Genomic DNA, 27,508 nt, shown 5'->3' with positions numbered 1-27,508 from the left:
TTTTTAATATGCCAGCCAGTAAGCAAGTTGCGTGTTTCAGCATCCTGCTGGGACTCTGATCAGTGGTGCAGGGACTCAGACCACAACTCTGGCCGTAGTCCCTCGTGCACAGATTCCCTCTGCCTGCCAGGAATGAACAGTAATCCTTTAGACTGAGATTACACAGGCCATGTAAGTGCAGAACAAGCCACAGCGGCCATTGGAGTCTGAGTATCGAAGCCTGCTCTTCCTGCCGCACACACACTATTGTGTTTGGACCCGTGCGGTTGTAAACGCAGCTTAATAGTCGAGTAATAGACGAGGCCTGTGCATTAATTAAAGAATACCAGGGAAACGGAGACAAGACTCCCTCAGCGATTCACGGTGTGAATAACAAAACCCAGCGCAGACGGGCCGCTGAGCTAATGATTTTATCACAGGGTGAGACACGTCAGAGAGCAGCTCCCGCTGGCCAGCCAAATCCTTTCCTTTGCTCTTGATGCCATCATATTCTCTGTCTCCTAGGTCACATGGCCTGTGTGAAAGAATGTATTGCAATGATTATCTTAGTATTCTACACAAAATCCATGTATGTCAGGATGTCTGCTTGTTAATTTCATATCCCATGTTAAAAAAATCCAACTGAGGTTTATTACATAGTGGGCAGTAACGCTAACTATGCCCTCGGGTGGAAACTCCAGTCTTTCAAATTAATCTCCTTCCTTCCATCACTTCAGAACTCGTATGGTGTTGTAATCATTAACTTGGGCTGCAAAATTGTGTGTCGGAAAACGGCGACGGAGATGTTTTAAAGGATTTAAAATGGCGATGACAGTTAAGGCCGAAACTGATTACTCTGATTCCAAAGCTGCTACCTCAAATTCTTACCACCTCTTCTCCACAGTTGGTGTCATGTAATTGCATTGACCATCGTCAGACTTTTGTTTCCTGTAGAAAAATCTAACAGAAAAGCCGTGTTCATCAAACATAAAACCTGATGCTGAGGTTGACATATGTCAACAAGTCCCATTTACAGGTGTTTTAAATACTGCCTTAAGTTATGTAATGAGGTGTAATTGTTCTGCAGAGACTTCAAAATCACTGTGAGGTGATAGCTTTCGGCCAAACTAATCAAACCTGTTCTTTCTCTACTGTCTCCCATCCGCCCAAACACAATTGGAGCTAAACAGTCGCTGTTTTTAACTGCATATGCAGACTGGGAAACACCTCAAATACTAGTTTACTCCCTGAACGTTGGGACTGTGATATTCCATTTTTGTGCTTGTGTAGCTACAGAACCTTTACAATATGGGTTTGGTAAGTGTTTCACAGATGTAAACACTGCCCCCTCTTTTGGTCCTTTCGTTGGTGAAGCTCTTTTTTTTTTTCTATTCAGAATCGAACGAGGAAAATCAGCAACCAGGGCCAATCCCCCTTGTTCTATTTTACCAATGTTACTTCAACCACTGCATTCCTTTTTTGTCATCGTCGCCAAATGACAAGATCAATAACTTATTATCAAATCCTTGTTATATCCCTTCTTTGTTGTGCTAGCTAAAGCGCAGGATGGAGCTGCCATGGAGATGCAGCCTCTGAACAGCGATGAAGGAGCTGACGCTGAGGAGAAGAAGAAGGCCAACCTGCCAAAAAAGGAGAAGTCCGTTCTCCAGGGCAAGCTAACCAAACTAGCTGTCCAGATTGGCAAAGCAGGTTGGTAGACTAAAAGTAATGGATACTCACACTGCCAAATACTGCAGTCCCTCTGTGGCATCTTAGCAATGTTTAGATACCTTTTTGATTTCCCCTCTCTCTCACTCCTACTGTCATCACACCAAGGTCTTCCATTCAGGATTGTTCTTTAGGAAAATTAACGGCGGCCCTTTCTTCCCTTCCCTTCCCAAAAGGCCTGGTCATGTCAGCAGTCACTGTCATCATCCTGGTGGTGCTGTTTGTCGTGGACACCTTCTGGATTCAAAACCTGCCTTGGGTAAAGGAGTGCACACCCATCTACGTCCAATTCTTTGTCAAATTCTTCATCATCGGCGTCACCGTCTTGGTGGTGGCGGTGCCTGAAGGCCTGCCGTTGGCAGTCACCATCTCCCTGGCTTACTCCGTTAAGGTAAAATCTGACATCGGATGACCCTCAAAACTACAAACCAGCTTACAGTTCAGTCTATTAAGACTTGACTGAAAGGATACACTAAATCGAGGTCATGATTTCCCCTGCTGCAAACAGTGTTGCCAGATTGGGCTACTTTTGATCACATCGGGCTGGAAAAATAGCTTTGGGTGGGTACTTAAAATTTGGGCTGGTTTGTGAAATAACTGGTGTTTGAGTGGAGGGAGCGATCGTCTACCCGTGCCCCATTTCTCAAAAAAGAATAACTGTGTTTTTGATTTCGATGGATTGTTTTTTACTTTGTTTCCTTATTGAACGAAACAAAAGAAGCACCGTGCTTGTCGGGCACACTTACTGTCACTGTCAGTTACTCTCACACTCTGCTTAGGGAGGGCTTAAAAAAAAAATCACTTCTCTGATACATTTCTACTGTTTCAATTTCTGAATCTATTTGAAAATTGTAAAAGCAGTACTTTGGAAGTTATGCGACCATCTTCTGTCAAAACACCATAGCGACAAATGGATTTAGATATTTAATTACAGCATCAAGCTGAATTTGTTCTGTGAAATATTTTTGTAACGCATGTCAGAAAAAGTGATTACATGTAAAATGTCAATACATCAATCTAGAATCGTATTTTGAGCCATCCCATCAATATCTTATTGATATTGAATTGAGTCGTGACCCTTTGTATCAAAATCCCACCCAGCCCTAAGTTTGAGGTTTCCCGACACTAGTTTTCACTTCCCATCTCCCCTAACGGATGCCCTCCTCTTTCTCTGTGTTCTCCAGAAAATGATGAAGGACAACAATCTTGTACGTCACCTCGATGCCTGCGAGACCATGGGCAACGCCACCGCCATCTGCTCCGACAAGACGGGCACCCTCACCATGAACCGCATGACCGTGGTGCAGGCCTTCATCGCTGACAAGCACCACAGAAAAGTCCCCGAACCCGAGAACATTCCCTCTGCCATCTTAGACATTCTGGTTCTGGGCATTGGAGTGAACTGTGCCTACACCACCAAGATCATGGTAACGACGATGTCTAACAATTTATGCTTGTTCACTATCCATTTTAAGAAATACTATCAAACAAAACTACAAAAACATGTGCAATATCAGGGTTTATACAAGCTGTTTCCATGGTTTCAGCAAATACCAACAGTAACTGCTCTGAGAAGACTCATCAAAATATAACGTTAGCCTTTTAAATAAATGTTTCCAGATTAATGATCTGTCATGTCAATAAATCTTCTCTAATCCTTATACTTGGACTATGTAGAGGGCTTTTTGTGTTTGTGTTTTTTTCTATAATATATACAATCAAACTATGTTGCTTACTTGAACAATTGTGGGTTGAGTATTACATAATTTACATCATATTAACTATTTCAAAGTTACTGTAGCTGTTGATAACTTAATGCAAAACACAAACCATGTTAAATACCAATGTTAAATACTGGAATATGTCCATGTTCTAGTATTTTGTAATATTCATACAAAATTATCATTTGGTATTGTCATCTTATGTTAATCTTTGTTGTGACATTCTAATTATGCCCAATGCTGCAGTAAAACTGTTGCTGAGTAATCCCTGAGAAGTTCGGCTTGAGAACTCCCTGCATTTGTCATGTCTCGTCGTCTCTCCTCCTCCTCCTCCTCCAACATTCACTTTTCCACTTTCTTCCTCAGTCTCCAGAGAAGGAAGGCGGCTTCCCCCGCCAGGTGGGCAACAAAACAGAATGTGCCTTGCTAGGCTTCGCCACTGACCTGAAGCGTGACTACCAGGCCATTCGCAACGAGATCCCTGAGGAGAAGCTCCACAAGGTCTACACCTTCAACTCCGTCCGCAAATCCATGAGCACCGTGCTGAAGAACGCCGACGGAAGCTACCGCATGTTCAGCAAAGGGGCCTCCGAGATCCTCCTCAAAAAGTGAGAAACCGTCAGCACGGGTTATCATTTCTTGTTTGCGTTCAACTCTCCTGTGTTTTTCGCCCGTTTGAGCTCAACAAATGCTGGCATGCAATGATTTAGCTCTTTCATATCAACTACCGTTTGCTTTAAATCAAACATTGTGAACACGCAAGGTATCACTTTGTGCCGTATGACTGGACACTTAAGAAGAAAATTATTCCACTCAGAGGAAATAAATTGTCCCCTTAGTAATTGCTCCAGTTTGCCAGGCTTTGCAGTAAATGATGTGTGTAACGGCTTATGCAGCTAAGTAGTTCAAGTCCATCCCACCCAAGCCCCTTAGTTTGCTTCTTAAAAACGGGCGCTGAGAAAATGAGCCGGTAACAGCTCCCTAAGCCTCTTAGCCAAGCAGGCTTCCTTTTAACCCACACAGGGCATCTCCTGGCTTCTGCAACTGCTTTGTCCTCCCTCCCAGCCTCCTCTCTCTTTTTACATATATTTCTGCCCTGAATTTTCTCTTTTTCTATCCCTGATCCCTTTTTTGCTGTTCGCTTTCGATTCCCATTGGCTTGATTATGGCTTGATTAGAACTCTGTTTCTCAACGTTTCTGCTCTTTCAGCTCTTCTTTAATTCTTCTGTACAATGTACAAAACAGTTCAGTCCGATTGTTTCAATGGCTGAATTGATTTGAAGAAATGTGTTCTTTGTTTGGAAGTTCCGCAAACAATTCTCAACAATTCGCTTAAATTATATTCTTACCACCATAGTCACAAATTAATTGTAAAATTCAATTTCTGTATTGGACCGAATTTGTTCTGTGAAATATCTTTGTCATTTCACTTTATCATTATACTTGGCGGTATACTGAAAGGTTGGGAATTCTCTCTATGTGTAAAATGTATATATTAATACGGAATCATATTGTGAGCCATCTCATCCCTATCAGATAGAATTGATATGGAATTGAACTGTGGTCCTTTTTGTATTGAAATTCAATCCTGAGATCCTGCCCAATACACAGCCCTAATAACGTCCCCGCCCCGCCCCCCAGATGCTATAAGATTCTCACCGCCAGTGGCGAGAGCAAGGTGTTTCGGCCACGCGACCGAGACGACATGGTGAGGAAGGTGATCGAGCCCATGGCCTCGGAGGGCCTGCGGACCATCTGCCTGGCCTACAGAGACTTCCCCCTCTCGGAGGGCGAGCCTGACTGGGACAACGAGAACGACATCCTCACCAGACTCACCTGCCTCTGCGTGGTGGGCATAGAAGACCCCGTCCGAGCAGAGGTGAGTGAGTGTGTGTGTGTGTGTGTGTGTGTGTTCCCAAGCTGGGGTTCGCGGTCCTCCAGGAAGTCCATGAAGAAAAGCGGTCTGCAGCCTCTTCTTGGCATTTTTCTGGCTAAAAGTGTCTGGAACACGACAACCGCTGGAGCTACGGACACAGTTGAGGTCTTGTAAGAACCGTGACATCACAGACATCTGGTTGTTCAAGTTTCATCCATATCGATCCACATTCGTAGCAGTAAGTAGTGGAAAAGGGGGGAGAGAGAGAGAATTAATGACTTCCAACAAAGGCCATAAATCACAACTGGTGATTTGTCGTCGAAACTTCCTCAGTGGAATAGTTGTCAAATGGCTGTTCACAAAACTAATGGTTCTAAATCAACTAAAGAGTCAATTTTAATCGTCTCATCAACCAAGGCAATGTTCTCTTTACGCTTCAGCTCTAAGCAACTCCTTTTTTCCTCCTGTTTTGTCTCCCCCTCAGGTCCCGGATGCCATCAGAAAGTGTCAGCGTGCCGGCATCACGGTACGGATGGTCACCGGGGACAACATCAACACAGCCCGAGCCATCGCCACCAAGTGTGGCATCCTGCAGCCCGGAGACGACTTCCTCTGCATGGAGGGCAAAGAGTTCAACCGGAGAATACGGAACGAGAAAGGAGAGGTGGGATTTGTTGCAACAATTTCTCACATTGCCTTTCTCAAATTCCCCTTAAATGAGGGTGGAAACATGATTTCAATTGGGAAATCAGGCAATGATGTGATCAGTATGTAATAGTTGTGACAGCTCTAAAGCAGGAGGTACACTTGAACAATAGACGTTAGAACCACTGGACAACATGTCCCAGAACACTGTCAGCAGGACACTCAATAAGAACTTGCGGTGAAACAAGCATGAGCTCCACAGCGAGAGGAGGTGGCAGTGGCTTTGCTTTACGTGAAGATGAAAACAATATAATAAAAAATAGTGATATCAAACTCACTGTCATTTATTGACAGTAACCGTATTTCCTCAAATAGTGACCGGGGCTTTTATTTATCTCAACTGTGCCGTCTGGTTGCTCGGTGCTTCTCAAAATAAATACATCTTATTCAAGAGGTTATTTGTCACATACTGTACATATACATACAGTCATACATATATGCAGTGAAATGTCATGACACCCGGTGATTACGCACAATTAGCTCTAAAAATACCAAAAATACTAAAATGTGCGTAACCGACACAAGGTGCTCGCGCAGGGGCAGTGAACACCGCAAGAACCCAGATCAGTGTCTCAATTTGTTCTTATCTCGTTCTGAAGATGTCTTTTTGGTCCTCCACTTTAAACCTCAACCCATCCCTGAGATTGTTGCCCATTTCAAAAGCGTGCCAATACGCCTCAGTAGTTGTTTTTTATGAATTTTTCTTTTTGTTACTCTTGTTTCTGAATATGATTTTGTTCGATATTTTCAGATTGAACAAGACCGCATAGACAAAATCTGGCCCAAGCTCCGAGTACTGGCTCGCTCTTCGCCCACAGACAAGCACACATTAGTCAAAGGTACCTCGTCAAAACATCTTATTACAATTTGTTTTAATTATTATTTTATTTATGTCATACAATATGGCTGATCTCTCCATCCAGGTATTATTGACAGCACAGTAGTGGAGCAAAGACAAGTGGTAGCAGTGACGGGAGATGGTACGAATGATGGCCCTGCCCTGAAGAAAGCAGATGTTGGATTTGCTATGGTATGTCCCCTCCTTCTTTTTTTCCCCTCTTAAATCTTTATTTGTATCGCTCTGTTCATGAACATGCCACATTATGTTACATAACAACCTTAAATACAGTGGTAACGTCACAATCCTGCCTTAACACCGCGGACCTTCACTTTAACGCCTCCAGGGTATCGCCGGGACGGATGTGGCCAAGGAGGCATCCGACATCATCCTGACCGACGACAACTTCTCCAGCATCGTCAAGGCCGTCATGTGGGGACGCAACGTCTACGACAGCATTTCCAAGTTCCTCCAGTTTCAGCTCACCGTCAACGTGGTGGCTGTGATCGTGGCCTTCTCCGGAGCCTGCATCACCCAGGTGAGCTCTCACGTCGTAGCCGTCATCTCTGTGAGACTGTTTGCTTCATCTGAGTTTGTTTATCGAAAGTGGCCTGAAGCCAAACAACTACCGCTCTTTGAGCCACTTGTTTCCTGATAGCCCACGGCCCAAGGTTTACAAGGAGTATATAAACATTTTTGAGAGAGCTTTGATTTCAGGTACAGTTTAGAATTTATGCATTTTTTTGTGATAACCATGGGTTGCGGACTTAAACACACCTCCACTATTTGTTTTTGCATTTTTGAGCTCCCAGTTGGGATAGATTTATTCAATAGCTCTTGTTAAAATGGTACTTGACAAAAAGTGATTATCAGAGCTGGCATGCCTACTCACTGTCATCAAACTGTTTCTTCAGTCGTTTTACCTCTTTGTGACTACAGCCTTTCGACAATAAGTCCGACGAATGAGTCATTAATCGGCATCGGAAAAATCCTCCCTTTCACAACTTTTGTTACAGGGGACGACCCTTACTTAGCTCGTTGTGTTGATGAGAATGTGCTTTGCTTATCACCGGTTGCCATGGTGATGCTAATGCATGATGTAAAATTCTGAACGTCACACGACCATTTCCCTGCTTGTCGAAAAATTTAGGGTGAGAGCAGGACATGAAAATGGCTGGACGTCGCCTTAAAGATTAGGACTGTAACAGTACACTATACAATTTGTTCCGCACTACCTCTGTTTTGGGGTCACGGTCCATTGCATGTTCATGGAGAGAGAGAAAATGTATAAAGACATCTGTTGTTATTCTTTTATTTTGGAGGTATGACATGTTGGAGGCATTTCCAGTGACATATCTGCCCATGGTTAATGTATATGACTGAGAGACCATAATGTAAGATTTTAACCATGCTGGGTAGGGCTTCCTCTAACTGTTCGCTTCCTCACTGTGATACAAGACAGACAGGCCCCTTGGTTTTAACGCTTTTCTTCTCTGTTCTCTCTCTTTCGGAAGTAGCAATCAGCCGCCTCTATCTGATCCCTCCCCCCGGTCACTGTGACAGCTACTAAATTACTGCTCATCCAGCCAAGAAATAATTAAAAATTGTGGTTGCACAAACAAGAACAAATGGCTATTTACAGTGTCTCTCTGTGTAATAAATGTGGCTATAATTATGGCGTAGCAAGCGTCAAGTGGATGAGCATCGACTGCGAGTTCGCAGTCCAGAATCCATGCACATCCCATACGCATGGGTGGAACATGGATGTATGGTGTTGGTTTCTGCCAGCTCTAGACACGAGATGCAGTAGCCAGTCAAACCCTCTGCTGCCCGTGCACCATCAAAGCCGCCTCGTCATTTTGAATGGGTAGCCAACAAAAGCATTTGTCCACATGGCGCCAACTTTTCACAACAGTTCAAAGAGCAGAGACTTAAGCCTTTTTCCCTGTCACATTATTTTGGGATTATTTTCCGTTACTCCTAACTCCCTTTTCTCCCGCTCCCTCTACCCTCCAGGACTCTCCGCTGAAAGCGGTCCAGATGTTGTGGGTAAACCTCATCATGGACACCTTTGCTTCCCTGGCCCTGGCCACCGAGCCCCCCACAGAAGCCCTGCTGCTCAGGAAGCCCTACGGCCGCAACAAGCCGCTCATCTCTCGCACCATGATGAAGAACATCCTGGGACAGGGAGTGTACCAGCTCATCATTATCTTCACGCTGCTTTTCGCCGGTAAGGAGAAAACACATGCTCTCCTGTTTGTTGTGACTTGTGTGCGGTGGGCTGCTGCTGACTGCCCCCCCCCCCCCCCCCCCCAGAATTATTTTTAAGCACCGTCTAAAAACTTCCTCCCACCTTCCTGCCTGCGTTTCCCCTGTCTAATACCAGCCATCAGAGAAGGGAGATCTCCACGGAAGTGACACCTCAGGGCTATGCGTGCTATTGTGTTCGCCGGAGACTCGATAAGATTATCAAGGCTGTGCTACACATACTGTTGCGATGACGACTCCTGACGATTCTAATTTAACTTCCAACGACTGTTTGGCTCAAGGATCTGCGTCAGTCATTTGGGGGTGGGGGGGGGGGGATGCAGTAACTGTAAAATGCTGGCGATCACGATTTTGCCGCTTTATTTAACTCGAACAACATCTCCTGCAAAAAACCCAACTGAAAATAATTATTGCATGCTTAATACATGTTAAACAAACAAATCCATGTCCAAAACAAATAAATAAATAGAAAATCACACTCGGCACCAACTGATAAGCCAAGTCCAATCACTGTAAATTTTCGCGGTGGGATTGGGCTGTATTTTTGCCTCTGGGTGAACCTGTGCGCAGTCTAAACTGCTTAATCGAATACAGAACAACGTATGGGCCGAAAAATAAATGCTGGTGACGTGAAAGAAAAACAAAACAAACAAAAAAAACCATTACATTCTGCCTAAACACTAGTTTAACTGCTGCTGATGGATGTTTACAAATGTTTCTAAATATTATTAGAAAAGAATGGATTCATGATGGTATTATAAATATTTGTAACTCAGTGAGAGATCATTAATGACGCCGACTGCAGAGTTTTGCAATATCACATTTATTTAAAGTGTAAATCCACAAGATCACGGTGTTGGGTAGATTACACAAAAAGTCCCAGAATTTCATCCAAAATATATTTTTTCTCAGCAGCCTGGTGATTTATTTATCAGGTGATGGCTGCCTTTCCAGAATTTCAGAATTAGTGCATTCTTGCTAGCAAAGGCGGACCCCACCCCCAACAATGGAAACAGCATATAGAGACACATGCATAAGGCAAATAGAATGAATGGCTGTTTCTCATAAAGTGCAAGCTAAATAAAACATCAAATAGGGTTAATGTATCTTACGGATAACCTCTTTACAGAAGAACATGATCTTATGTCAGGGTTGATTTAGATCATTAGTTTTCCATCATTAACCAAGTGGAACTCCATTCATCTGCCTTCATCACGTTTTGCAGTAATTTGACCAAATTGAGATTATTGTTACCTTAATAAGTCATTCAGCAAAAGCTTGCATATGTATGTAACAGCTGGTGGCCCTCAGGGTTTCCGAACTTATTGAAAGCCGCAATCTAAAAGGCAGATGGTGACGCCTCCCCACAGGTGAGAGAATGTTCGACATCGACAACGGGAGGAAAGCGCCCCTTCAAGCCCCTCCCTCTGAACACTACACCATCGTCTTCAACACCTTCGTCCTGATGCAGCTCTTCAACGAGATCAACGCCCGCAAGATCCACGGCGAGAGGAACGTCTTCGACGGCATCTTCAACAACCTCATCTTCTGCTCCATCGTATTCGGCACCTTCATCATCCAGGTGGGGCCGGCCACCTTTTAGCACGGCATCAGAGTGGATTCTAGGAAATGTGCTGTGGTTCGCGAGGTCGTTGCAGAGAGAGGAAGCATTTTAATTAGAACTGGATTCAGATGACTAATTGAATGATGTTGTGTGTTATTGCGGCTTTCACTTACCCTGCTCAGAGGCGAAAAGGCAATTTGCCCCAACTGTGTTTGCCGTCTATTTGCAACACACTGTGACCTTCCAAGCCGGTCGTGATGTTATTTATCAACTGTGGCTCATCTCATTGAGCCTACAAAAACAAGCCTTGTGCACTCATACATTGTTGTGGCGCTTTGCCGCATTTCATTTTCAAAGCAGTGTGAGTGAATCCATGCTATCAGACCTTGGCAAATTGAAATCTGTATGGTTCGCTCCCTCATTAGCTAGCTCTCTTCTCCTACTCGCTTCGCTAGTTCGTCATTGTGCAGTTTGGAGGAAAGCCGTTCAGCTGCGTGGCCCTAACCATCGACCAGTGGCTGTGGTGCACCTTTCTGGGCTTCGGCTCGCTGCTGTGGGGACAGGTAAGACGCTACATTTGCTCTTCTTCAGCAGCTCCCCCTTGGTGAAACACTGCCCCCATGTGGTGGCCCGAAGGGGAAGTTGTTCCAATATTAGGTCACGTCAATTTGTCATAATGTGATCGATTTGACTGATGGTGAGAAGATTAAGTGATACCCTGATTCATTCACTATTATTTTTGATGGTTATTCTAAAATGTGTTGGTCTGTAAATTGACTGGCTATTGGGCAGGATCTCACAATTCAATCCGATATTGATAAGATGGCTTATGATACATTACATTACATTACATTGCATTTAGCAGACGCTTTTATCCAAAGCGACTTACAATTATTCAAACACCGACGGACGCAGCCATCAGGAGCCATTAGGGGTTAAGTGTCTTGCACAAGGACACTACAGCATGCTAGCAGGAGGAGCCTGGGATCCAACCAGCAACCTTTAGATTACTAGACGACCAGCTCTACCTCCTGAGCTACCATCCCCTCACAAACATACAAAACTATATCAATATATTGACATTTTATACATAATTCCTGCCATATTTCCAGTATACCCTTTGCATTACAAAAATATTTCACAGCAAATTCAGCTTAATACAGAAATTAAATATTTGAAATTGCTTCAAACACTCCTGTGCATCTAACCCCCGCTCGCTCCGTCCTCCAGGTCATCGCCTCCGTCCCAACCAGCCGCCTGAAGTTCCTGAAGACCGCCGGCCACGGCACGCAGAAGGAGGAGATCCCCGACGAGGAGCTGGAGGACATGGAGGACATGGAAGAGATCGACCACGCCGAGCGCGAGCTCCGCCGCGGCCAAATCCTCTGGTTCCGAGGCCTCAATCGCATCCAGACTCAGGTAACGTCCCCCGGAACCCCCCCCACCCCCTCACCGCCGCCACTAGCGTCCCCCAGCGTCCCCCAGCAGCAAGGGAATCAAAAGCCATAAAGCCTTTAACTCTCTCTATTGCTCCTCCAGCCACGTTTTCTCTGTCTCTTACTTCTGGTAATCTTGGGCAAACTTTAAACAATGGCATGTGCCCCCAAAAAAAACAAAAACCCTTTCTCAAACTTTTCTATTGTTGCTTTTGAGCTAAAGCGGGTCTTCTCTGGCCCTCCTCTGACTGAATCTGAACCTATCTGCTAAAAATATTTTGGAAAAGGCCTTCGTCGTGAGTTTGGAACCACCTGCGGGTCAGAGCACCTTCTGATCAGTGCCTTTAAATCCTCCCCGTGTTCCTTTTTCTTTCTTTAAAACTACTTTGCTCGAAAACATCTCTTTAAGTGACGTTTTTTTCTATGATTATTGGTGCCTTTTTTCGGTTTTCTCTCTCTTTCTCTCTCTCTATCTCTCTCGTTCTCTGTTGTTTTTATATTTCCTCTGGGCTTTTTTTCTTTTCTCCTGTCACGCTGTCTGATTCTTTGCAGATGGATGTAGTGAGTGCGTTCCAGAGCGGAGCTTCCTTTCAGGGGGCTCTGAGGCGGCAGGCGTCCAACTCCAGCCAGCCGCAGCACGATGTAACCAATGTTTCTAGCCCTACACATGTAGCCTTTTCCACTACTACCACCACTACTGCCGCTGCCGCCAACTCCGCTTCTGCCACTGTGGGGTGTGAGTGCGTGTTCTCCTCTTGTGCATGAGACTTCTACTGCTCCTCCTCCACACACTGTTCTCTCTAATATCTTCCTCGTTCCGCTCTTCTTCTTGCCTAATGTTGAGACTCGTACTCTCTCATGCTTCTCCTAATGTTTCCCCTTTTTTCTCTCTCTCTCAAAAAAAAAAAAAAAAAAAAAGCCGCCAAAAGTACCACATCTTCCATATTGCTTGGAAAACACTGCTGTATATCTATGTAATCTGTAACCGGGTCGCTATTACATAGCGTCAAGGTTTTTTTTTCCTCTCTGTGTCATCTTGTCTTCTGTTCCGCTTCTGCTTCTGGTCTCTGGACAAACAAAAAACAAACAACTTGCAAAGTTGGAGCTGTTCCCTGGGGGTGGCGGGATGATGTGTATAACTGTCTTTGCTTCTACCTTTATTGGACTGACAATCAGCAGGTTTGTCTGCACTGTGCACCTCTAGCGCTCATCGGTGTCGCGGCACTCTAGTCCCCAGCGGGGTAAATGTTTTGAGTATACGCCCATGTTCACGGCCCAAAAACAGTCAATTTGTGGGAGCAACCAGGCAAAATGTCAGTGGATGTCTTGCACCCCATTAGCGCTGCAATAATGACCTTTTCCTCTCCAGCTGCGGCTGTTGTCTCTCTCCAGGGGCTCGCCGGCGGTGTGTTCGGCGAGCGGCGGGAGAGCCGTGAAATCCCGCCCGTTCCGGCTGCCTCTAGCACCCTGTAATTGTCAATCGGCTGCCTTTTGTTTGCCAGGGATGCGCTGGGGTTTCCGAATGTCCCGCGCTCCCCAAACAAAACGGCGATGCCCGCATTCGGCCTGGGACGTCGCCGCAGCGAGGGAGCTTTGAAGTAAATCCGCACGTCCGAGGCCGAGCGCTTCCTCCCGACTCTGCCCCGGCGAGCCAATGAGCCAAGCTGTTCCGAGCTTCCTAGACCGCCCGTGGGTTTAAATGTAGACCAGACGCTGGGACGTGCTCAGAGTGTAAATGTGGAATGTTCCTGGAGTGACACCGAGTGACAGCGAGCGACACGTGCCATCCTGTGTACCCGCCTTTCTCTGATAGGTTGCCTTTTTCTGAAACTGTTTGGGTCCTGAGGTTCCCCCCCCCCCTGGGCAGCGGCGACCTTCCCACTAAACTCTGCATTTCTTTCCAGGTGCTTCCCCGTGGGGAAGACAGCTCGGGAGCGGGGGAAAAACTTGTTTGCAAGTTCAATTCCAGCGTTTGAATAACTGTGTGAAATGCTCATTTGTCCACCGACCCCCCCGAAAAACATGATGAATCCCAACTGACTCCCAACATATTCCTCTTTAGATTCTGTGAAATGTGTCATGGGCTATACTCAAAGGTTTACCGCTCTTGAACACAAGGTAGCGCTCTGCATGGGTTCAAAGCCTCGTTTGTGAGTTCTCTTTGTGCTGTTTTTGACACGTTACACCGGCTTGTAGACGCTTGGCTGCTGCAACTTCTTTGTTTTCTCTCCACAAACATAATCCCTGAGTGGCCACCCCCACGCGCTCTCTCTCTCTCTCCCTCTCTCTCTCTCTCTCTCTCGCTCTCTGTCTGTCTCTCTGTCTCTGGATCTATCCAGCTCTGTTTGCTTCCTCTCCGTCTCCGATCTGTCTCCCCCTTCCACCCTGTCTCCTTCTTTTCCTTTCCGTCCTCTGAGCATGTCCGATGGCAGCAGCCTCTCTCGTCTCCAGACTCTGTCCTCTTTCTCTCTGGATCTGTCCTGCTTTCCAAGAACATCAACTCTGTCGTTCCTCAGCCCCGCCCCCGACCCCGCCCCTCCTCCTTTATTTTGCATTTTGATTCATTAATTGGACGCAGGTTAACTCCACTCTTAATTTTTCTTTTTTTTTTTTTTTTTTTTTTTTCCCCAACGTCCTCTGACTTACCTGAAACCACGTACTGCATTTGTTTTGTCAGTGGTTTAAAAGTCAAAAAAAAATGTAACCTCCCCGAGGCATCCACGGAGTGTAGAATTCAGCCCGACGGTGGAGACCGGTCGCTGTGGGCGGCTAAAGGCACTGGGAGTAGTTTGAGTCGCCGGCCGGCGTGCGCTTGTATCCGAGAGAAGGAAGCGTGAGGGGCGCAGAGAGGCTTCCAAACAAGATAGCGGACGGAGGAAGGAGGTAGTATCGCCGCACATCGAGGCCATTTGGCACGTTCATTGGAATCAACGCGTACAAATTGTCAGTCTCATCACGGACGGTCCCATGTCCCAATGTCGGTTTTTGAGATTGATGCCAAAAACGCCGCCGTTCACCTCGTGGCGGAGAACTCTCAGTGCCTTTACGATTGCCGGACTTGGATCCTCCGGGATCCCCCGCCTGGCAGCCGTTTACACCGGTCGTTTAACAGCCAGCATCAGGGTGGACTTTGTAGTTTCCTACTAAACATCACTGCACACCTGCACGACCGTGAGAGCCCCCCCCCATCCCCTCCCTCCCCCGCGCCCCAACATGTCCAGTGTGGCGTTACCACATGGCACAGTGTGGTGTTACCAGACGCGTAAGGGTGAAACATGTGCAACTTGTTGTGGTGGAAATGACACTGACTATGTACCCAACCTCACCCCACTCCCCTCTCTCTCTCCTCCCCCCCCCCCCACCCTCCCCTCACTCCCCCTAGATCCGTGTGGTGAATGCATTCCGCAGCTCCATCTCCCTCTATGAGGGGATGGAGAAGCCCGAGTCGCGCTCGTCCATCCACAACTTCATGACTCACCCGGAGTTCAGGATAGAGGACTCGGAGCCGCACATCCCGCTCATCGACGACACGGATGCCGAGGACGACGCCCCCACCAAGCGCAACTCGGCCAGCCCCCGCAACGCCTCGCCCGCGCCGCCCTCGCCCGCCACCGCCACGCCCACCCCGTCCCCGACCCCCAGCCCCGCGCCGGCGTCGCCCTCCCCATCTCCCTCCCCCAACCAGAACAATAACGCCGTGGAGAGCGGCAACCACCTCCACCTCCCCGACGGCAACAAGCCGGGAAGCCCCTCCACCCCCAGCAGCCCGCTGCACAGCCTGGAGACCTCCCTCTGATCTGACCGCCCCGCCCACCGCCCCCACCCCAGCACATACCAACACTTTTCTAAACCCCGCCCTGCCGCCTCACTCTCCTCGCCTCCACCACCACCACCCGACGGAGGAGCTCGAGAGAGGCAGGGTCGGGAAAAACGGGGGGTTTGGGGTGGGGAGGGGGGGCGGGGGGGGGGGTCTCGGACCGGACTTGGACAACAGCAAAACATTCATGAGAATGTAGGGTTTGGTGTGGATGCATTTGTCTCTTTATTTTCATTTATTCCTAACCTCTCCTCCCCCCCATGGTAAACCCTGCGTTCCTCGGCGAACCCGAGGGGGCGATTACAAACTCGGATTGAAAGTGACCTGTTTTTAATTATTATTACTGTTGTTGTTTTAATCGAGGATCGAATTGCTCCTTCTGGCTTGAAGATTGGCTCTGAGAATTTCAAAGACCCTTTAGCTTTCTCTTTTTATCTGAATGATGTATATTTATCTCTCTGGCCCTCGCTCATTCAAGGCTTATTTCTGCTCCATCGGCTGTTAATATTTGGAATTATTTATGTTTGTTTTTTTTTGTTTTTTTTGGATAACACAGGTCTGTTTACAAAGTTTGTAGATACTTTTTTTCTGTTTGTAGGCAAAGAGCTTCCTGACGCGTGATGCAGAAAACAGGGGACGGTAAAAAAGAAAGAAATGCTAATTTGGATGAGACACTTTCAGATACTGCTGTATTTTCAGGAAAAAAAAGGGTGTTTCTATTGAAACCTAACTATTTTTGCCTGCACGTTTTATTTGTTATATATTTGTAGATAAATATAAAACCTAGCCAAACAGATAAACACTAAGGCTTGTATAGTGAAGAGGTCCATTTTTTTGGGGGGGGGGGGGGGGGGACAGAACACACCCCGGCCTCTGTCCATTCACAAATCTATATTAAGGTTCTACATTTCCTCAACGTTTTCTTAATGTTCACAAGAAACTCAGTTCAGTTTGTGAATTCTCATTTGTCCATTCATTCATGCATCCATTCATTCATTCGTTAATTTATTAATTCATCCGTTCATTGGGTTCACGAGCACTGGTTCCATTCTGTTTTAACACGTTAGGTTCACTAGTCAACACTTCTGGTCATCACATAGCATTTTACTTTTTATTTGTATTTTTTTTTTTTTTCCTCCTCAGCCTTCCCTGTCAAATCTCTGCCAATGTACAATACTCACATTTGTTTACTCAGGCATAGAAAAGGAATTAATAACAAAAAAAAAAGGAATATTAATTAAGACGGAACCTTTTAACTTAAAACTTCGTCTGTAGGTAGCGAAATGTTGTCTTGGTCAAAGCAAGTGGATTATTTTCATATTTCATTCAAACTTTTAAGAATTAGAATTTTTTGTTTTTGTTCTGTTTTTTTTTTTTTTTTTTTTTTTTTTTTTAACAAACGTGACCCCCCCCTCGCCCCCCCCTGCCCGCCGCCTCCGGTTTCTAGTTTCAAACATTTAAAAAATCCCCCAAAGAAACCTAGAAAAAAAAGTTTGTATCTCTCTTCATCTTTGTCCACACAAATCCTTTCCGCCATCAAATGTTGCTGCATCTAATTTGTTTGTAAAATATTTTTGACACCTGACGTACTGGAAACCTAAAAAAAGCAAAAAAAAAAAAAAAAAAAAAGGATTTGGACACAAAACATTTTATTTAATTTACTTTTTTTTTTTCCAAAAAGAAATGCTCGGCGTACACTGGTATCTGCACAGGGTACTTTATTTCTTAGCGTCCCTCGGGGGAAAACATTTTTGATACAGATGATACAAAAAAAATTGTACCTTTGTATTTTTACTACAACACAACCGATACCTTTCCTCCGATTGAAGCCGATTAAAGGGCTCGGCGCAGATCACATGACTTGGGGAGGGCGGGGTTTAAATTGGATTCTGATAGGAATATTTCTACTCAGGGTTCAAATGTTTTGAAAGAGAAACAGGCTTCTATGAGTTTGTGGTCAAAATATTAAAGCATTATAACATGATCGGGGGGAAGTTCCTTGTCCGCCGTTGGGGATGCTGCGGGCGGGTGCAGATTCTTACTGCTCCCCGTCTGCTCCGCCCATCGTTACAGGGGTGTAAGGGACGTGGAAAGGTTCAATCACAATAATACTTTTCTGGAAATAGTTTTTTTTTTTTTTTGTTTGTTTTTTTCTTGTGTTTTTACAGATGGGAAAAAAAGCAGCTTGAGATTGCATACAAACTGAGGAATGGGGACAGAAAAGTGGAATCCATAAAAAGGAGTTTGTTCTGTAGCTTCTTCCTGTAATGGGAATGAATGTTTATACATCTGTTTTATGGATTTTTTTTTTATCTTTTAACATTTGGAAATAAAGTACTTCATGTCTGTTTATCTTGAGCAATTTAAATGGCTATTGTGATTGGATTTACATTTGAAACTTGTCAAGTAATGTGTATGGTTTTTAAAAATAAAAAATGTATTTAGCCTAAATGCAGGGACATGCTTTTTATTTATCAAATAGTGGCTGGAATGTATTTTTGCTTAAAAATGTGAGTAGTAGTATTATTGTATAGTACATTATTATAGTATTATAATAATTAGGGGTCCAGCCCAGGGCTATTGCTCAGGCTTATTTTTTTTTTATATTTTCTTTCGGACTAAAAGTATCTGAAACATGACAACCGCAGTACGCACAGACATGGTCAGATCTCGTTAGAACCGGGACGCTTCAGACATCTTGTCGTTCAAGTTTGATCAAAATCAATTGACTTTTGGAGCAGAAATTAGTAAAAAAAAATTTAAAGTAAAAGAACGTTGAGGCGATTTGAATTGTTTGAGGAGCGGCCCCTTTGTGACATCAAGTCCAAGCTTCGTTTCTCGCAGTGTTGCCAGGTCCGCAGTTTTCCAACGGAATGGGGCTACTTTTGAATTTGTTGTCCGCTGGTTTCATTTGTTGTCTGCTGGTTGGGGAGACCTATTTTGCATGCGTATTACAGGATTATTATCTATAAATAAAAATAAATACAAATGGTGCTGGGGATGAGGTATGGAACAAAACCGTGTGATGGAAACACCCCCCCCCCCCCCCCCCCCCATTTGAATATGAAGTTAGATAATGGGAAGTATGGGACACACATTTAAAGCAACTACCCGATTTTAATTTTAGTTCATGGGTTGATAAGTTTATTAAAGAGACATCAATTAAAATATATATTTGTTTGAGGTCGTTTAATTTTTCATTTACTTGTCAATGAACCAATTATTACTAAATTTAATCGACAACTAGGAGGCACCATATGAACAACTTATTTGTTCCACTGTTTGTGTATTTGTTTATCCTGTTGTACCCTCTCGTGCTTTTAGGGCAAACCTGCAACTTCTAATTTACCAAAGGAGGAGGAGCGGGGCCGACGACGCCATTTGAGTCATTATTAATACATAAATACATTATGTCTATGAAATCAATCCTGAAATAATATAAATACATGTAAATATAAATATATAAATGAGTAAATATAGTTCAATAAATAATCACAGTCACATTTTTTTATGTGCTGTTGGCGCTCTCCTATGCAACAGAGTGAATAGAGCGGTTGCTCGGAGCTGGTCCTCAACTCCTGATACCTCCTCGGTTGGAGCCGGGGGCCAGTAGGGAGCGAGCTAGTCACGGTGGGGGGCCACCACCCGGTTCGGCTTGACCAGCCACACCCTGTACACCACGTCCGACAGCTGTTCCAGCCCAACCTACTGGCTCGACAGCTTGGGCGAGAGGCCCTTGTTTCTCTCCGGACAGTAGACCCGCACCTGGTTAGGATTCTGTCGGGACCCGGCATCTGTTGAGGCTTGCCTGGTCAACCCGCGCACCACCCGCAGCCTTTCCGACCTAACCAACTTGCCTGAGGGCAAGAAAGCAGTGGGGGGTTGATGGGTATGTGCAATTTTTGAACAACGCTGATGATCTGACAAATAAAGGGCATATGAAGCCAAAGTACACAGTCAAAAGGTGGATGAAGACTATGAGGAGACATTTTCTCCTCCTGCTAACCTGACGAGTATCAGGGTGTTGATGCAAAAAGCAGCACAGGAGAACTTGATTTTACATCAGATGGAATGTCAGAACTGCCCACCGACATGCACCAATTGATTGCGAGATTTATGTGGAACAACCAGAGGATTATGAGGAGAAATACAGCACAAATGGAAAGTTGGTGTACAAGCTAGAAAAGTCACTATATGGGCTAAAACAATCAGGCAGAAATTTGAACAAGATGCTGCACGAGTATCCGGGCGAAAACAGCTTTGTGCAAAACCCGGCTGATCATTGTGTTTACGCGAGGGAAACCGAAAACAGAATGACGAGGCGACTTGCTCATTGCTGCCAGTGAAGTGACGAAAATGCGCTCAAGGTTGTGCCAGCGGACCAGATGGGAGCAGATGTGATGGCAAAACCTGCGGCACACTTTAAGCTGATTAAGTTTGCAAAGTTTATTATTATTATATTGTTGTTATTGCTTTGTATGTGAAAATGTGCATGTGGCGAGGTAGATTATAATGTTTTTTAAGATAACAATTTGAGAGCAAGTGGGAGTGTGTGTGTGTGTGTGGGGGGGGGGGGGGTGCTCTCAGTTAAGGCAAAATTGATGTGACAATGATAACAGCCCATGAGATGTGCAGAGATTGACATGTGACATGCGTGTACAGTTTATAACAACGGCTGCGTACAATTCACCTCTGCCAACAAGTAAAACGTTGTGACTTGTATAATGTTACTTATTACCCACTTGTAAGCATAATGGATGGTGAGAGAGATGCGCGTCTTCGGTTCCCTTGATTATGAGGGCTGGTGCATAATCGACGTGGAGCGGCGACGCAGATCTCTCCGACCGCCCTCGCTCTTGTTTTTGCAGAAGGGGCCGCTCGGGCCGCCCACAGGGCGACCGCCCCACCGGTACTTCATAGTCGGACCGGCCAGTCTGACTGTGCCCCCGAAAAAACAATTGATGTCATCGGTAAGCAAGCTTTAATACTACATTTTTGAGTGCGCCTGTACCCGTTTTGGGGGAAAGATTGTTTTTTTTTTTCTTTTGATCATTTCGGCACTTCTGTAAATTCAAAAATAGTGTGAAATAAAGATTTCCCCTGTTTTTGGGGACTAAAAGACTCCATGTTCAGTGTCGTCTGTAGGTGGTGTAAGACTGCACAACAGCAGGGAGTATATTTGTACGATGGTAAGTATTCTTTTGATCATAATCTCAATTGACAGTAGGTCTATTTTTTTTTCCCCTAAGCTGACTTCGAAAAAACATTTCATAGTTTCACCCTGATCCTTTCTTCCGTCAGTTCTCAGAGGTCATTCTCCACAAAACATGGCAGGAATGTTGTGGATTGAGGAAAAACCGACCCTTGCCCGCCGGCTGCGCCGCAGCACGGAACGGGCGGCCATCGAGAGGCAGAACAGGTGGAGAACGTTCCTTTCTTCGGAGGCAGAGAGTGGAGGACAGGTTGAAAGTGATCACACGGGGGGGCGGGGATGCGAACGTCCAGCGTGGATGCGACATAACGTACTGACCCTCAACCATTACGTAATGTATCCGAAAAAGATCCTTTCCAGGTAATGGGGTGTTGCCATTGAATAGTTTTTGTCCTACAGGGCAATTTGTAGGCGTGTGTTGCTGCCGACACAAAACTCTCCTCGCCATCATTCATTCCCTTCCGAGTTTGAGGCGATCATTCGAGAATGCACTATCGTGGCGCATCCAACAAAGACGTTGGAACCGGGAAGTTTTGGAAAGAACGCACTTGAAAATACACACGAGAGGTGCGCGGGAGGGAAGTTCAGAGTGTGAAAGCGTCCCCGTTCCCACTAGGTAAGGACCCAGAAATAGCACCGGGATGATTCACCGTGATGTTCCAGAACACAACACCCCGGCTCGCGGATATCTTTGTGATCGTTTCCCCTGCAGCTGGTTTGACTTCATTCGGCTCGTTTCGATCTTTGGAATGTGCCGACCGCTCCATCATGAGTCGCTGGTGATGCGATCAGGCGTCACCGGTAACACCGGGCGTCGTTTCTTGTACAGGGCATTCGTGCGTTGCCTTTGGATCGTCCTTTTGTATAATTGTACAACGGTTGATAACTTCTGTGCATGCTGCGTGCTTAATTGTTCCATGGATATTATTCAAAAACCAGAGGGACTCCAGACTTAATTCTCAGTGATTCTAATTTCCTTATCAACCATCAATCCAGACGGTTTAGGACCCTTGCTATTGTTTTCCGCCGCACTTTGTCAGTATACATGATTTTGGTCATAATGTGATTAGGGATGCACCGATTGTGAAATTCTGGGCCGATATGATACCGACGTTTGACATAACAATTTGGCCGAGAGCCGACACCAATCCTGATGTTTTTTTGTTTTATCATTGTTTTTGTTGTTATTTAGTCCCCTCTTCGTGCCAGGGAAACAAAGAAATCTTCATTATAAATTGTTTTTTTTAAACTGTTTTCAAGTCTTTCAGTCCTTCATCACGCTATCTTTAAATATGTGTGTAAGAATATTTAATTCTGTACTGGGCATAAATGTACTGTTGCAGTCCGGGACATGGCTTATTAGAAAAAATATATAACAAATTCCATGCACGACCCACAGTTGGAAATCAGTCAGGCAAAAATGCTGCAAAACTGTGACAAATCAATAGTTGGCCCTGTCTTGACAGAGGAAACCTCAGTTGTCTCCAGCGTTCAGATCTCATACCAACTGTCTCTTCGCTTTCAGGACCTCATGACCAACCTCAATGTGGAATGGTTTCACATTCCTTCTTTTGGTGTCTCATGCCAAATGCATATAATTTAATTGTCCTTACAAAACATTCCTATATTTTCAGGAGTAATTAAGATGCGTGTATATCTTGCCGTTTTACCGTCAGCTTTGCATGAAGATCTGTGATTTCTGCAGCCCTGGCTTACAAGCGTTCACCTCATCAGTAGTCACGATAAGAGTTGTCACACCCGTCACTCTGTGCAACCTTGATGACACCTGAGGCCTGGACTGCGAAGCAGGATTTGGGGCTAGCGAGGTAAGTTCAGATTGAACCCTCGGTTTTCAGTGTCTGGACTGTGGTTCACTTTTGACCGCGGTGCATCCCCATGGTAACTTATGCTGCACACCTGACCGGCAGGTGGAGCAGGTTACGTTTGGGTTTCCTAGAAGATCCCATGGACCTCGGTGCACAAATAGTGAGAGGGTCTATTAGGAAGGCAAGAGTTTTCAGAGACTGACAGAAGCCCCTGGCTTTCTGGACATATCTATGTGAAAGATAGATTCTCAGCAGAGGGACCCTATTGGCAGGGCTGTGAGAGAGGCTATCACACAGCAATGTTTTGTCTAAAAAAAAAAATAATAATAATAATAATTTTTAAAAAACAACAGGCCCCTTTTTTTCCCCATTTACAAGTCTTTATTTTTGAATAATTTTTTGTTCTCCCGTTCCTAGGAACAAAGAAAATACATTTTAGTTGAATTGTTACGCATGCATGAAAATAAATTTAGTTACTGAAATACCTTCTTTTCGTACTCTAGTTTGTCCACCTCGAGCATCACTTTTTTGATGAGAATTGTTTTGTACTCAATCTCGAGTTCTAATGTCCTCTTGTATAGCGACCTCACGTTGTCTGACTGGTCTCCAACCTGAAACAAATTATACAGTTGCTTCAATATTCAAGCATTGTCCCTTTGCAAGGCTCATTTGAAGGCAGATGCAAATGTCACTTTGACTACCCTGTTTAAATGAAGGTTAATTCTTTACCACTTGTGATCCTCTTGGCCTAGAAGTGGAGGCCATAGGCTGAGGGGAAGGAAGAGTTCCCTCTTCCCACAAATTACATCATAGCAATGGAAGCAATCGATTCATTTTTGGATGAGAACACTTGAAGCAGTTATTTGTCCATCGTGCAGACCACCGCCATTAGCAAGTCATTGAAGAGAAATAAATTACAGCCAAGTGTCCAACCTCTCAGTATCTGTGTTAAGATGGGCAAATTGAAAGCTGGATAAAATTTGTTAACAATGGACTAAAGTGTACCACCAAAGCTCTCTCTGAGCATATAGACACTGTCTCCTGGTCATCTAGGGCTTCCACCTGAGAAAATAAGAAATGTAAATGGTCCATTTAATCCATGATCAGCAACCACAGATGACATGCCAGTGTATATGACAGGTTGCCTTCACTGTTACCTCTGTATGGGACAGTGGTATGTAAGTGGGTGGTGGCAGCAACAGCAATGTCTCCCCACCTACTGTAGAGAAAGTAAATGCATTTTACTTATTACTCCCACAATAATTATTATATAATTGTTTAATTAGCAACCCGGTATTTTAACATTGACTCATTGAAACGTACGATGTACAAATGTTCCTTGTTGGGAGCTGCCAGTTCCATCAGGGTCTGATGATAGACCCCTTTCCATCAAGGGGTGACCCTGATTATTGGAGAGGGCCAGCTCCTCAGTAGGAGTGTGGTCCTGTGGAGGAGGGCCCGCTCCGGTCTTCCTTGCTTCATGTTTTTTCCTGTTGGCTGCAAGCAATTTCAAAGCCATTTGTATACCGATATAATCATAAAACAGAGACTGGTTTAAAGCACTAAAGCCTACTTGTTGACCTTTATAGGATTTGCATTTAAGCCTACTTACCGGTTTTATTTACATTTTTATGTTTGTTCTTTATTTGCTCCCAAGACCGTTTAACACTGCCGGGGTTGCAGCTGAAAGAATAAGGCTAAAATTGTCTTACACGCCACAAGAATATATTGAGCAACACATTCATTTAATAGAATACACAATTGTTATTACAGTCAGATCTACTCGTGCCTTAATGATGGGGAAGTGATATTGATAAGCCTATTGACTTTTGCATTCACACTCTGCAGTTTTTTTCCAGCTTCCTTTCCTGCCTTTGGCAGCAGCAGCTGTGTTGCTTTTAGTCTGGATTATATTTCTTGATACTTCATATTTGTTTAATATTAGAGTTTGCTCATCTTGCGTTAAATATGAGGCTCTGGTAGTCTTGTCCATGTTTGCGATTGGTCATATGGTGCCAACACCGCCCCTTTTACATGAATGCACTCATAGCTAGATTGGGGAAAACCTGGGTTGACTTAACGAGTTGATAACACCGTCATGACACGGCTTACGCGTGATTGCAGTTGTTAGGCTTAAAGAAGCCCGCTAACAAAATATATCCTGGGTATGTTGAACTTACTTCGCCTCAAAAACACCACGGTTGACCTGCAGATGTATTCGTCTCTGCAAATTACCTTGAAAGATATGATTCAATTACAAATATTCTATGTAACACATACTGTGTTTTTTATATACATAACTGTACCTTGTTTACAAATTCACATCTTGGTCAGTAATAATCCTCTCTACCAAACGCAAGTAGAATGTAGACTATTATCCTGGATGCCTCAGTGGCTGTTTTAGTGTAGAGGGATTTTGCCACAACCCACTTAATGAAAAGCTCCGTGGCTGTCAGAATGAATCTGTAACATAAAATGCAGATTGTTGTAAATATAAGTAGCGACCCTGTGACTTTTCCCCCCATTCATCCAAAACGTTTGCATCTACCGCCTTCGAAGAGGGTTTACATACTTCAGCCCAACAAAATGCTACCTTTTGTCCTTTGCAGTGGTGGGAAGTGGACCAATTAGATCTACCCCGAGGACACTCCATGCCTCGCTGACATGGATGGGATGAAGGACGGGTGCCGCAGTCTTGACTGTTTCATTCCGCTGACATCGGGGACACTCGTCGACCTTTAAAAACAGCGAAATAAAATTCCATCGAAGACGCACTGGTATTAAGAGTATTGTAGAGTATGACGAAGTCAAAAATAAAAACACTGGTCCGTTTCTTGAGAAGTATACTGTATATGTGGTGCAATGTAAAGCTGGGTTACAGGAGACTTTAGTTTTACCTATCAAAATAGCTCTGCAGAATAATAGCATGCGACATTTTTAATGGAATGCATCACAGTTTATGTAGAACTTAAAATCAGATGCTACATTTCTGTCAGATGCACTAGTAACTCACTCGGCGGAAAACTCTCACCCATTTGTTGACGTCCTCCCGCAAGGTCGACCAGTGGTAGGACGCCAATACCCTCTCCACCGTTCGCCGTCTCCCCGGATGAACCCCGTCGCCAAGGTGGTCGTGGCACTCCTTCAGCACATCGCGCGCCCGATCCTTGCTGCACACCACCAGGCGACGTTTGTCCTGGAACTTGTAATACAAGTCGTCGCCTGGCGCAGCGGGGAGGAGAACAAGACACCGTCGGAAGCGTGTATGTACAACCACCGGGGAGGTGGAATTGGGACCCGAACCGCAGTTCCTGGAAACCCAAGTGATCTCGACAAGTTGCAAGCATGGGTCAGACAGGACAGCTCATATCAGGGGTGGTACTTGGAAGGGGGGGGGGGGAGGTGGGGTGAGACACAACAGCCCATAATAAACAGACAGCTTCCAACGCTCCCGGCATCTCAATCTGAACGAAGGCGTCATTCCCACCGTGGCTTACCTTTCACCAGGTACTTCTTGGACGCCTTGCGAATGGCCGCCTTCCTGCTCTCGGGATTTGCGGAGGTGGTGGTGAGGCTGTGGTACACACCGTTCACCATGTAGTTCTTTAATTCGGTGTAGAAGTTCTCCATCCTTTTCTTGACAAATGGCCCTCTTGCGGGAAGCGCTCGTCACGCTGATTTCAAACCGTTGAGCATTTGGATTGGTAAAGGACAACAACCCCTCAAAGTTAGATTAGTTCGCCAACAGTTAGCCGGTTAACGTAGGCTGACGTTACCGGACAAGCGCGGACCGGGCAACCCGAGCAGATCCGGTGCCCGCCACGGCATCCGGTCACTTGCCGACGCACAGCCAATCGTCGTGTGCGACGCCATCCGCGAACGCAGGACCCCCGAGCAGATCTGGCCAAGCGCACCGAGATGCAGACAAAATGGCGGCCGTCCGCGGGTTGACAGGAAATGACGTGCCCTAAAGCAGCGGAGGGTTGTTCCCGACCGGAAAACACAAACGTTATTAAAAAATAAAAATAATAATAATAATAATAATAATAATAATAATAATACAAAGACTTATTAGAAATACACTTCAAAGTCAACGGACTCTCTCAAAGGCTTTGCCATTATTATTATCATCATTCAATTGAGTTAATTTATTCATAATTAAATATTCGAATGAATTGAGTTCGTTTGGGAACAGTCGTACGTGGGAGACCACCTCCGCGCGTAGGGTTGTGGGGGGATGTTAACACTGTCAAGAGAACCTTTCTGATCAGCAGAGGGTCCGTATCACAACGTCTCTTTCGACGTCGCCAGCTTCCTCCTCCCATTCGGGAGTGAGATTACACACCGACACGTAGGCGCTCGTCGCCCCCCGCGGGTCCCCACGCTCCCCGCCCCCGAACCTTTTCTCCGGTGTCCTCGTTCCACCTGACCCGCAGCAGACAACAGCAGCGCCCCTCTCTCCTTTCGCCATGTTTGTCTATAATACATCGTTTCACCAATACTGTGCGTTTGATTTAAACATTGCACAAAACTTTAT

The 27,508-nt window shown here is 45.1% G+C and overlaps 2 protein-coding genes across 3 annotated transcripts in view; one reads left to right on the top strand and one right to left on the bottom strand.

The window, feature by feature from the left end:
• atp2b1a (ATPase plasma membrane Ca2+ transporting 1a) overlaps positions 1–16,036 on the top strand; it is a 33,306-nt gene extending 17,270 nt beyond the window's left edge. The window contains exons 8-22 of the mRNA XM_080022440.1: positions 1,534–1,689; positions 1,884–2,098; positions 2,892–3,134; positions 3,795–4,036; positions 5,071–5,308; positions 5,790–5,969; positions 6,762–6,849; positions 6,934–7,040; positions 7,195–7,386; positions 8,865–9,078; positions 10,487–10,698; positions 11,136–11,243; positions 11,911–12,099; positions 12,669–12,758; positions 15,499–16,036. Of these exons, the coding sequence (XP_079878566.1) occupies positions 1,534–1,689; positions 1,884–2,098; positions 2,892–3,134; positions 3,795–4,036; positions 5,071–5,308; positions 5,790–5,969; positions 6,762–6,849; positions 6,934–7,040; positions 7,195–7,386; positions 8,865–9,078; positions 10,487–10,698; positions 11,136–11,243; positions 11,911–12,099; positions 12,669–12,758; positions 15,499–15,912 (2,888 nt within the window). The 3' untranslated portion in view covers positions 15,913–16,036. The remainder of the gene's footprint in view (positions 1–1,533; positions 1,690–1,883; positions 2,099–2,891; positions 3,135–3,794; positions 4,037–5,070; positions 5,309–5,789; positions 5,970–6,761; positions 6,850–6,933; positions 7,041–7,194; positions 7,387–8,864; positions 9,079–10,486; positions 10,699–11,135; positions 11,244–11,910; positions 12,100–12,668; positions 12,759–15,498) is intronic.
• A 7,299-nt stretch (positions 16,037–23,335) lies between these two features.
• LOC307246770 (uncharacterized protein) lies at positions 23,336–26,874 on the bottom strand. Of its 2 annotated transcripts, XM_080022784.1 has the most exons (9): positions 26,469–26,874; positions 26,003–26,193; positions 25,565–25,707; positions 24,584–24,654; positions 24,295–24,468; positions 24,129–24,190; positions 23,977–24,033; positions 23,457–23,582; positions 23,336–23,384 (listed from the first exon to the last, which is right to left on the bottom strand). In XM_080022784.1, the coding sequence occupies exons 1-9, from the start codon at positions 26,599–26,601 to the stop codon at positions 23,343–23,345; spliced, it is 999 nt and encodes a 332-aa protein (XP_079878910.1). In that variant the 5' UTR covers positions 26,602–26,874; the 3' UTR covers positions 23,336–23,342. The 2 variants fall into 2 exon arrangements, 1 of the variants encoding a protein (XP_079878910.1); XR_013844714.1 differs by lacking the exon at positions 23,336–23,384 and having other exon boundaries at positions 23,478–23,582; positions 23,673–24,033.
• Between the last annotated feature and the right edge of the window lie 634 nt (positions 26,875–27,508).

Source organism: Zeus faber, assembly GCF_960531495.2.
Source record: "Zeus faber genome assembly, chromosome: 21".
NCBI classification, from domain to species: Eukaryota; Metazoa; Chordata; class Actinopteri; order Zeiformes; family Zeidae; genus Zeus; species Zeus faber.
The sequence above is the reverse complement of the archived record's forward strand: the minus strand, read 5'-3'. Positions and strand labels throughout refer to the sequence as shown.

Bases quoted from the DNA above. Each gene is read 5' to 3' on its own strand.
- LOC307246770 (XM_080022784.1), bottom strand. From the start codon at position 26,601: ATGGAGAACTTCTACACCGAATTAAAGAACTACATGGTGAACGGTGTG. The intron at 24,191-24,294 runs GTACGTTTCAAT...CTTTCTCTACAG, and splicing joins ACAAGGAACATTTGTACATC to TAGGTGGGGAGACATTGCTG. The intron at 23,583-23,976 runs GTACACTTTAGT...AATTTGTTTCAG, and splicing joins GCTCAGAGAGAGCTTTGGTG to GTTGGAGACCAGTCAGACAA.